Below are 12,487 nucleotides of genomic sequence, written 5' to 3'. Positions count from 1 at the left end.
TAAGAGTAAAGAAAAAAGCAGGTAGGTTAGAGGATAGTAAGTGGAAGGAAGTTAAGAATTTTTTTTTTTTTTTCAGTGAGTCAGTTGACAAAAGAAATGAAGTAAGATTGTTAGGTAGGTAAGGTCAGTGATCAAGAATAATAGTGCTACCAATCTGCTTGTTTTGTGTGTTTCAGGTCAGGGATTTAACAAATTTTTCCTGATTCCTTAAGCTACATTTAATTCTTACTTTATTTGAGCCTCCAAAGCATTTTATCCATGCCTCAAATCCTATTTTATACTATAACACAGCTTTGTATAGTTTAATTTCCCCCACTAAAATAAAAATCTCAAAATAAACAATGATGGCTTATAGCATTTATTATTTAATATTTATATATTATACAAAATAGCTTATTGCTCATTAAAAATGTAGTTGTTTCGTGATCAAGACTCCATATACTATGTAATCAATAAAGAGTAAAGACTCAGATATCAAACTGAATGTCAATTTAGAGCCACAGCCAGTCAAATTTATTTCTGCTAAAATAAATCCAGCCTTACCATAAAGAGCAGACATTTTTTATCTATTTTCTTCCCCCAGAAACTAAAGGATGATGGATGACCCAGAAACAAATTCCACAGGATAAGAATATGAAAAACAATACAGAACAAATATCACCATCATTTAAAGACATATCTCCTTCAGTGATTTAGCTCAGAATGGAACTGGCAACCTTCTTGCCATCCAAGAAGACATATAATATAAAACTTCCTTTTTAGATACCTACTGCCATTGTCAGAATCCTATGATTTAATGTAGACTGTGATCAATGTTTTTAAAGATGTTTCTTTTTAGAAATCGAAAAAATTGTAAAATCAGGAAAACAAGCTAAATTTTTTTCTATAAAGAAATTACTAAAAATATAGGCAGGATTTATCTTCAGAGAAGTTGCCACTTAAAAAATAAAATATAGTTTTTGAGGGCTACATTAACTCCCTTAATATCTATCTTTATTTCAAAATGGAGATGGTATTTTACATGGGCCCTTTTTTCATAATTCTTTCACAACTAAGCGCTTAACCTAGAAATGAAAGAATTTGAAATTTTAATTCTTAACAAGAATTACATTTATACAACAAGAACATCAGAAAATCTCCTCAAAAACCACTAGATACACAGATATTTTATCTGGCACCTTTCTTAGTATACCTGAAGAAACACCAAACAAAAGTTCAAATATCTAATAAAGATGTATAATTTTGAAATACCCATTCCTGAGCTGGGCACAGTGGCACATGCCTGTCATCCCAGCAGCTCAGGAAGCTAAGGAAGGAGGATTGCAAGTTTAAAGTCAGCCTCAGTGAGACCCTGCTCTAAATAAAATATAAAAAGGGCTGGGGACATGGCTCAGTAGTTAGGTGCTTCTGAGTGCAATACCCCTTATTCCCATGGTACGAAAAGTTAAAATTTAATGAAAAATTGAAAATCCTTCATAAATAAGCAAATATTTAATTAAACAAACAATGAAAATTTTTGGTAGGAAAGTGTTTTCACTAGGCTGTGTAGTACATTGGTATCAAAAAATTCATGTAACTACATTCAAACAGAACTTCACTTTAGGTTATTTTCAGACCAATTACATATGTTCAAAATCCCACAGGTTTCTTAACAGTCTGATTAAGAGTTTGAACTGACATACTTTCTTGGTCATTTTTCAATAAGTTCTGCTTAAAAAATCATCAAAACTAAAAGTCAAGTATTGATGCTATATTTTGACATGCATGGGCTGTAGTTACTTAACTGTGTCAATGTGAAAGTTTATAAATAAATACTATTTTAGGGGTTATATCATTTAAATTATCAGTTATCAACATGAATCCTTCCATGGTTCCCTTTGATCACCCAGAATCATTTTGGTTTCCTTTTCCTTATTATAGCTGGGTAAAGGTCAAGAAAAGCCTAAGCAAATGCAAAGAAAGGGAAGTGATTTTTCCACAGTATCTCATTTTTTGTTACCAGTTCCTATTGTTTTTCTCACAATATGAGAGGCTGTTAACAGAAAGACGGTATTTCTAGGCTGGAGTTGTAGCTCAGTGGTAGAGCACTTGCCTGAGATACTGGGTTCAATCCTTAGCACCACATAATAAACAAATAAATACAAAATTTAAAAAGGTTAAATTTTTAAGAAAGAGCATGTTTCTGTTTATATTTCTACATAAAGCTTCAAGAAATCAAATGAGCATTTCAGCTATATTCAATATCTCTTCACCTTTGGAAGGTTTAAGTTAATACCAATTAGAATATCTGAGGTCTTAGTTCTACCAATACTTTCCTATCTGAAAGTTTGTTTAAATGAAGTTTTCTTTTTATGATTTATTTGGGATCCTAAGAAACCAAGAAACCATATTTTTCCCTCAAATCATATATTATACATATATTTAAATACTACCAATTAAATAATTAAAAATTGAGTTAAGTACATGACTACATATATTAAATTTAGGAATTAAAAACACAGAAAATTGCTAAAATAAAATTCTAGTTTTTTTTAAAAGCAAGAAAGTCTGTTATTTATTATCTAAAAGCCAATAAACACATTTATTTCTTTGATAGCTATTAAAATATTGCATTGCAGAGGATTTTTAGGGCAATGAAACCACTCTGAAAAGATTCTAATGATACATGTCATTATACACTTGTTAAAATTTACAAAACGTAAAACACCAGGAGGAAGTCCTAATGTAAATTATAGATTTTAGGTGATAATGGTATGAATGTAAGTTTATCAGTTGCAACGAATGTATTATTCTGGTGCAGGATGCTGACAGGGTAAAGAGGTTGTACCTCATCTGTGTATGTCTGTGTACTGGAGAGGGTTGTATAGGAAACCTCTGTACCTCTTTTTTCAATTTTGCTATGAACCTAAAACCACTCTAAAAATAGCCTATCAAAAAAAAAAAAAAAAACAAACAAATGACAAAATCAAAATTAGCTGCATTTGTCTCAAAGATTCAAAATACTACCACGCAGGGTAATTTCTTCCAGAAGTCAACGTGAGTACTATCTAAAATACCATTTTTCACAAATCTAAAATTTTTATTTCAAAATGTACAGTGGCAGAGAATACTTATCACACCACTGGAACCATAAAATCCGGACAGAAGCAAAGGGCATATAAACTTGATACATTTTGCAGCTTGTGGAGATAATATCTAGGCAAGAGAACGAGGTGTTTATTTGGGGAAATTTTAATAAGATACATAGAACACAGGAATTAGAATGAAAAGGGAATGTTTAGGTTATGGAAAGGTATACCTCTGGCCTAAAATATCACCATCTATCTCTTGACATGTTTGGAACAAAGAAAGAAAAATGGAAGACAAAGAACACAGAGCACATAGTCTACTTACTAGCAAAAATAAAATCATATTTTGCTAAATTAGGAGTAGGGTTATTTGTTTCTCCAAAAAGCTGTTGCTTTTGGCCATAGTTCATATGGACAACTATGCTGAAATTATCCCCTTATACTGAGTTCTAATAAGCAACTGAAAGAAACCTGCAATAGAAAATTTTAGACTCCGTTGGAGTCTATAATGTTATCAGGTATAGTTATAAAAAACATGACAAAATACTCTAACATTATAGATTACAGAACAAGTAATTTGTACTTAAAAAACTAAAAGCAAGGAAGTGATTATCATAAAATATTTACTATTTAAAACTTATTCATTCTGCTAGTTAGGATGGGCCATATGGATGATAACCTTATTTTAACTCCAAATAAAACAAAGACAAAAGTATCTAATGGTGAGAAACAGCAAAATATGTATAATTTTGGGCCTCCAATTAAACTTCAATCTTTTGGTGTTTTTGTTTATCCTAGTCTAAATGTACTTTCTATTTCTGAAGTTTCTTGGAAGTAAGTAGTTTACAAAATAGCAATGTAATGCCTTATAGGTAATAAATTATAAACACAGGGCACTATCTTCCCCCAAATATAGAAAACAACTGAAATGGTTCAATTCATTTTTGCTGAGAGAAAATATATAGGAAGAGGTAAACAGTGGAACAAAAATGTAATCAACAATGCCTAGCACTGGAACAAAGGTATAGTCATCTAAATGTCTAGTAGTACTAACAGGGCTTGTTATAGTAGGTTTTAAATATCTAGGTAAAACTTAAAAAACAAAAGCAAAAAACATAATACATAAATTCCTATGTATGGCTTATGTTCTCATAGACTTTATAAGTCATTTAACTGCCATAATAATACTACGCTTTTATTTTGTCTCTTCTGGCACTGTTTTAAAGCATTTCCTTCACTTTGGATATTTGATAAAATTTATTATAATTTTTAGCAAATTAAAATTCTAAGTCTTCTAAAAGAATGTCAAGTTGTTTCTTCACCAAATTAATATGTGAAGTCTTCAGGATGGATTTAACTTGTGCCACTTGGTAACAACCTTTTCTGGATTTGCAATTGTTTCTTTCCATTGGTTCACTGCTTCAGTGCTATTACTGTCTTCACTTATCCAAATCTGTAAAGGAACAGTACAATCATTTAACTTGACACAATTACGACAAGTGAGTTAAAACAGTTTATTACTCTTATTGATAAAAATATTTGAAGTCTGGTTTACATATTTAGAAGTAAACAACTTTCCATTTTCCCAAAAGTAAATTTAATTTATCTGTTTGAGACTTAAATTCTAAAACATTTAAACTGTTTAGTCATTCTGAAGACTATTTCATATAAACTAAATCAATTTAAAAATTCAAGGTGATGGGGCTGGGGCTCAGTAGTAGAGCACTTGCCTAGTATGTGTGAGGCCTGGGTTTGATCCTTAGCACTACATAAAAATAAATAAATAAATGTATTGTGTCCAACTACAACTAAAAAATAAATATTTAAAAAAAAATTCAAGGTGAGAGTTTTGTAAAATCATTTCCCCGCAAATAGTTCCAACTTTCCTTTCTTACTCAATTAATCTAGGAGCTCAACTTAAAATTGATCCTGATCACTCAAAAACAACTTTATAAAGATGAATTAAACTGAGGCTAATCATGATTTCAATTAATAAGGAATGTGTATTTTTAAAAACCTTTTTTATTCAATACAATTGTAAACTTAATTGAAATTTAATAAATAGTCATTCTTGATCCAGAGTAATTTCATAGTGTCTATCGATTATGGGGTTTAGGTTATGTATGTGAATAAACCTGGGAAAGTTATATAGTATTATGTAAATTTAAGACACCACGATGGCTATATCATGAAGACAAGGTGGACAAGGAATCTAAAATCTGTACCGTGGCTCTAGCACTAACAAATGCTATAACCTTGGAATTAACTTCTCTGAGTAAAGAGATTGGAGCAGATCACTCACTGATTTTCAAATATTTTTCCTTTTCTTTCTTGGTCTGAAAAAAATTTCCTTCAAATAATATCTTTCAAAGAACCCCAACATATAAAACAGGTAACATCAGAGTGCTTTGGTTGGTAAACAGGAGTGGGAGAACTTGAGTCTGCATTTGTTTATCCCATTATGGTGACACCTAATGCCACTCAAGAGTCCGTTGGAGGCAGACAACCAGCAAAAACATTCCGGAATCCTATTCCATTCATACATGATAGCTAAGGTTTGATGATACAGAAAAACTTTTTTTTTTTTTTAGAGAGAGAGAGAGAGGATTTTTTTAATATTTATTTTTTAGTTTTCGGTGGACACAACATCTTTATTTTTTATTTTTATGTGGTGCTGAGGATCGAACCCAGCGCCTCGCGCATGCCAGGCGAGCATGCTACCGCTTGAGCCACATCCCCAGCCCCAGAAAAACTTTTAACTAAATTGACTTCATAGGACTCACAGCTATCAAAAGTATATAGTTATACAAATTTTCAAATTCAAGCTATTTTCCAAATAAATGCAGAAACAAAACTACATTTAAATAAACATTTTAGGTAAATTAAATAAAAAAGTGAGTCAAAAAGTTAATATCAATCTTTAAAAAATCATATTTATAATTTGAGGACTACACATACACTACTAATAACAGTTTACTATGAAGTGGAAGCTTTTAGACCAGTAATTTAAATGTGGCTCAAATAATTGTAAAAAAAAAAGAAAACTACCATTAATCCATTCAGAATAAGGAAAAAAAATATAAATGGAAACAAGTTCCTGTATTGTTGGCAAGTAAGCCAGTATTATATTGTCCTATACAGATTACTAAGAATTTTAAAATAGACAATCCAGACACTAGTATTGACTATCTAAATATCTCCACCATCATTAAAATTGTTTTCTAGGAATTCAAATCTAATATAATTAAGAAGTTCTCTTGTTAAAAAACTGATCTTAGTTTTTAAAGTTGAAAAGCTGAGAAAAAGGCTTAAAGATAAGCCTGATTGCTCAGAAATTCCAACTACTTATATTAAAGAAATAAGTCTGATGAGATTTGATTTTTGTGTCAACACTGAATTGTAATTTATACTAAGAAATCTTACACTATTTAACTTTAGTTTAATCCCATATTCCTTTTGTTAACCACTCTTTAAATGCATAGAAAAATACACAGAAGAAATTAAAGATAAAATCCCCCTACTAACCTGGCCCACAAAGTGTTTTCTTCTTACAGAGCTTCGACTATAAAGCTTAATGAGAAAAACAATTTCCTTTTCATTCTGTATAAGTGGAAAAATCATAGTCTCTCCCCACTTTACTCTTCCATTGGAGGCCTTCAGTAAGCGTGTTTTCTTCTTATAAATCAACTCTCCTGAGCTAAACATTCCCACCTTCACAAAAAAACCTACGAAACAAATTCTAATTAAATACTACATAAAGATATATATTATGTTTAATGTAAATATATAAATAAGCTATTTTAAAAATATTCAATGAGCTACTACTATTTGATAAAAGAAAACATCTCTGGTAACTTTATAATCTTTACTGCATTTTACAAGTAACTACTATAACTTCAAACAAATTTAATCTTCATTCTGAATGACATTTACAAGTAGAATCATAGGCATAAATAACAATGAGGAGCAAAGGTGTATACACTGAAAAGGATTACACAAAAGAGAGGTACCAACTCTTTGGACAGATGAGGTATGTATTTCACAATTTTATATAGGTAAATTTTTTTGCTTGAGACTCCAAAAGCATATGCCCACTAGAAAACAATCTATTCTTTAAATAAGTTTGAGATGTAGAGCTTCCAACAATGGTAAAATAGTTTTTATGAACTAATAAGTTTCCCATAGATTATAATTACAAATTTTGGGGAAATATTAAAAATAAACATTGATTAAAATCAGGAAAAAACTGAAGGAAAGAAACTTTTCAAAGATGGGAACTGCACTAAAATTCAGGTTTACTATATATAGCTTTTCACCTCAGCATATGCCCTAGTCTGACTGGCACAGCATGCTTACGGCTAGAGCAGAATGTGCCATGTTATCAGATAATAGAGCTGGGATTGCAGGGTAACAAGAAGGGGATGAGGGAACTCCCAGGAAGGGAGTCTCAGAGTGAGGACCAAGAGACCTGAGCATTAAATTTATAAAATACAGATCATTAGTTTTAATCTAGGGAGTTCACCTGTTAATGTAATATATTATATTTGTAAATTTCCACTGTTGTCCTTATGACTCACTATTCCAAGATGGACTTTATTTGCTTACTTTTTAAAAAATTTGTTCTTTTTAGATACACATGACAGCAGAGTATATTTTGACATATTATACATATATGGAATATAGCTTATTCTAATTAGGATTCTATTCTTGTGGTTATATGTGATGTGGGGTTACACTGATCATGTATTCATGTATGAACATAGGAAAGTTATGTCTGATTCATTCTACTGTCTTTCCTATTCCCACCTCCCCCTTCCTTTCATTCCTCTGTCTAATTCAATAAACTTCTATTCTTCCCTTCCCTCTATTTGCTTACTTTTATTTTAGGATTTTTCTATCTATCTACATAGGTGATGTTAGTGTAGAGTTAATTTTATGTATGTGCTATCTAATCTGTTTTGATATCAAGAATATGCTAACAAAATTATTTTTCCATCTTTTTTTCTTGCTTTAGAATAGCTTATATAAAAAAGGAATCAGATGTTCCTTGAAAGTTTGGTAAAATCTGTCAGTAAAATAATCTTAGCTTAGTGCTTTTTATGAGAGAGAGTTCTCTCCCTTTTCATGGCTATTCTTTTTAGATTTCTTCCTCTTGAGTAAATTTCTTAGAAAGACATTTATTTCATATAGATGTACAAATGAATTAGTATTGTTACACCTGGTATTGCCTTATATATAACCAAATCTCTTCTGAATTTAAAAATCCTTTTCTTGATTCAGAATATCATTCATGTTTTGTCTATTTTTCTGCTTTATCCAACCTGCTACAGATTTGCCTGTTTTAATGGTCCTTTCAAAGAAAAAAAGTTTAGTTTTATTGATTGTGTTATCTGCTGTTGTCTCTACATTTTATAACTTCAACCTCAGCTTACTTCTTTCCTTGAATTTTTTGTTTTTGTAGCTTCTTGAACTGAATGTTCAGTTTCATTTATTTTTATCCTTTCTACAGTGGACATTCATTGTTACAGTGGACATTTATTGCTTTGCTTGCTCCCAGATAGTTAATTCCCTTCTTTCATGCTAAAAAGGATCAATTCTACCTTCCTCTTAGCCTGGGAGATAGGGCTGACCTCAAACCTTCAGTTCTAGGGGTGGCCAAGTTACTAGGCCTAGCCAATGAAAGTATCACAAGTCCTGATTGTGCATCCAGCAAAGGAAAGACATCACTCTACTGGTCTCTTCATTCTTATTGAATTGTAATCTCTCTGCATTTGATGTACTTTGAACACCGATACACTTACTTAAAGTCAGAGGTGTTGATGAGCTTGGAAGATACTGTGCCTCAAGAATTTGAAGCTGAATCCTGCTATTTACTGCTTGAAAACAAGTCCCCAATTCAAGTTCTGCATGGCAAACCTGTATATCAAAAAGTATCATTCAGTATTCAATAATAAAGTTTGGAAATATTTCAAAAATAGTTACAGTTTTTGAAAGCTTTGCTTTCTATTGACGCTCAAAGCCATTAGTTATAAGATAAGAAGATAAATGTCATAGATTCTGTAAATATAAGGCATTCATTTGCATCAATTCTGAAAGTCTGTATACCTATATACTGGATTTCAATATCAGTAATACTAAAAGACAATTCAACTTAAAAACAAATTAAATTCCTAGGCAATATTAACAGAAAAACTGCCAGTGAAATAAACCAACAGGAAGGAATGCACTTTTAAAATAATTAAATGTAGTCAATTGAGTTTCCTAATTTTAGAATTCAGAGTAGATGCTATAAAAATCAGAAGACAAAGGATTGATGTAATAAACAGATTTATGGATCCAGAGTTGCATATCTATCCTGAATGGAAACAAGCCAAAGGAAGCTGGCAAGAAGGAAGCTAATCAGTGATAAGGCTGTATATAATAAGGAAAAGGTTTTTAAAAAAAAAAAACTGAGGCAAACTTTAAGATGAAAACAACAGGTGGGGAGGTGGATTAAAATATGCTCGTCAGTACTGCTTACCAACAGGAAAAGAAAGCTGGTGATTTGTCTGTGAAATACAACACAAATCCTACTCATCTGGATTCCAAGGTACTTGGAGTGAAAAGTAAAAGAGAAACATGAAGTTGTCCAGACTCAAAAAGATCACTGTTCATGTATTGAAAAGAACAAGAATGGGAATAAGAATACAACATTTACAGACTTACTAGAAGTGATTCCAGTAAAGTTACAGAACAGTTGAATGATACTTGACAAAAAGGTTTACATATTTGGTAACTGTCCAGTATTCCTTAATCACTCATTGAGGGGGGAACAAAAAAACCTTTCTACGCACATGACATCACCTCAAGCTTGGGTCTTTTCTTAAAACATGATGTTGTGTTTTATAACTGTCATGCCATGAGAAATCAAGAAAGAGAGTAAAAAGTGAATTGTTTAAAAAGTAGAAACTTGAGTTCAGGTTAATTTCTCTCAAAAAACTCTAAAATGAGAATAAAACTATTCAATCTGGCAACAATGCTGACTTTTTAAATAAGCGAATTTATTGCTTTTCATGTTTACTCTAAGTGAGAACTGATTAACAACTCTTTTTGCATAACTAACTGGATAGCCGTATATAAAATAAAGTCTTTGTTGATTAAAAAAAAGTTGTTTCTGCCCTTGGCATTTAAATTAATACATTAAAAAACTATAATCATTTATTGTTTACAAAACACAAAGATAACCATGATTAAACTTTTTTCATCAATTCTTTTTTCATTATGGTTTTGCACCCATAATTAAGTAACACTTATAAAAACAGCTAAAGGTGGCAAAACTTCTCTTATTGTTACACAATTGTAGAGTTAATTCTCATAAACAGTAGCATTTGGCAATGGGTTTGCTATTTCCTACTTGCCAAGGTTATCTCACAAATTCAATTTATATTCCAGGACATTAATTCAGATCATGAGAAAGTATTCAAAATAATTTTCAATCTCATAATAACCAAAAATTAAAATACAAATCAATTAGTTGGTGTGTACTGACTATATTTAATAAGCATAAAACTGTAGAAGGTATGATATTTGCTCCCGAATAATGAACCAATTTTTAAAGAAAAATTTATTAGCCTTCCCGGAACCATTAAAAAAATGAGATGCCAACCATAATCAGGAAGAATCATAAACTGATGATGTTTGAAAATGTCTTCAAAGGGAACATACATGGAAGAGTTCAGAGGGTTAGCTCTGGAATCAAATCTGAATTCCTTGACTATTTACTGGCTGTGCAAATGGCTTCACTGATCTCCACATAGGAAAAGGAGTGCACAGGCTCAGAAGAGCGGTATGAACAGTAGATTACTTAGCAACGAGTCAGCCATAAGGTAAATCTCTATAAAGGTCAACTACTTCTTCAGGCAAATTTTATCTCTTCTATCTTATTCAATACTGAAATTTGAGGTCAAGTAAATACATTAGTATCGGCCAAGGTCAGGAACTCTCCTGGAAAAAAAACATTAGCTTTATACAAAGCAATGCTATTCATGGTGCAACAGTTATCAATGTGGATAGTGGGTAGACAAGTCTGGTTCTTTCAATGGCATAATTACAATATCTATTTTCCTCTTCAGAACATAAAACAAAGCACAATACTATTCTTATCTTAGCCAATAATATGAAACATCAGTACTTGGTAACATAAATTCATTGGTCCTGAATAACACAAATGCTCTTATTTCAAGACATCAATCTTTATATACCTAGCACGTGACATCCAGTAGAAACCAAGTGTTTATAAGACTTCTAACATATGAAATATAATTTATTAGAAATCCAGTCATAATCATTCATTCAAATTCTCCAGGCATATAGTATCTCAGTTTCCCAGAAAATACCTTCACTGACTTATCTTTTGATGTATTCTGTCTTTAGAGTTTTAATGTATGAATAATTTGATTAGTGTTTTTGTATCTTCTGTAAAAGATGGTTGCAGATTACTGTCTACTAAGCTATTGTCAACTCTGCCAGTGACAAACTCCTGTCACAGCTGCTATGTTTTAACAGAAAAGGACAGTAATCTCATTTGGTATGCTTTCATTCATCATTTATTTTTTCATACCTGCCTACATACAAATATACAGTACCAACAATATGGTAGGATCTTAGTTAACAGCACAGTAAAATATGAAGAAAACAGAAACTTGAGACTTGTTTTGTTTTATTTAAAATTAAGTAACTTAAATAATGATATGACATAATAAATGCCATAAAGAAAACATTGGGGATTAAAATTAACAGGGAAAAAGATATCAGAAATTTCAATTCTTCTGATTAATTACAGTAACCTTTGTTTCTTATGTTTTAATTTCTAATTTCCCCTACAATTTGGTGATTTGCAAGGCTACACATTAGAATCACTTGGGGAACTTTTGAAAACTACAAATGCTTCTGTTCCAACCCTCAAGAAATTTTATTGACTTAAATTTGCCAGGTAATTATAATGTACAGAAAGGGTTAAAAAGCACTTCAAGTAATCTTAAATATTTTTGGAAGTAGGTAAAATGTAAGTCCTAAATAAGTTTAAAATCACCTATAGATTTGACCTTATAAAACTCAAGACTGTTCTCTATCCTGACACAGAAACTACATAATTAAATTATTAGGAATCTCTGAATAAAGACAATGTTCAGCTGGCCACTTGAGAGAAGTAAACATCAGGTCTCAGAAATCAATCAAGCACTATAGGTAAGCAAGCTTGAAAAAAAAAAAAATCTGGGCTGGGAATGTAGCTCAGTGGTACAGTAGGTGCTCATCATGCATGAGGTCCTGGGTTCCATTCTAAACACCAAAAAATCAAAACCCAACTTCCATTCTAACCTATTTATGAACAGATATACAGTTTACCCAGGATTAAAACAACTTCCCTAATCTATTTCAGG

At 31.3% G+C, this 12,487-nt stretch overlaps 1 protein-coding gene across 6 annotated transcripts in view; it reads right to left on the bottom strand.

Moving 5' to 3' along the window:
- Positions 1–342: 342 nt before the first annotated feature.
- The window catches only part of Tc2n (tandem C2 domains, nuclear), a 40,580-nt gene continuing 28,435 nt past the window's right edge, over positions 343–12,487 (bottom strand). For all 6 annotated transcript variants that reach the window (XM_046440638.2, XM_046440639.2, XM_046440641.2 and 3 more), the window contains 3 exons: positions 8,870–8,984; positions 6,594–6,793; positions 343–4,521 (listed from right to left, as the gene is read on the bottom strand). In XM_046440638.2, coding sequence (XP_046296594.1) covers positions 4,411–4,521; positions 6,594–6,793; positions 8,870–8,984 — 426 coding nt within the window. In that variant the 3' untranslated portion in view covers positions 343–4,410. The remainder of the gene's footprint in view (positions 4,522–6,593; positions 6,794–8,869; positions 8,985–12,487) is intronic.

This window comes from Marmota monax, unplaced genomic scaffold (genome assembly GCF_021218885.2).
Source record: "Marmota monax isolate L192 unplaced genomic scaffold, Marmota_monax_Labrador192_F-V1.1 WCK01_AAM20220418_F8-fsc00017, whole genome shotgun sequence".
Lineage (NCBI taxonomy): Eukaryota > Metazoa > Chordata > Mammalia > Rodentia > Sciuridae > Marmota > Marmota monax.
The sequence above is the reverse complement of the archived record's forward strand: the minus strand, read 5'-3'. Positions and strand labels throughout refer to the sequence as shown.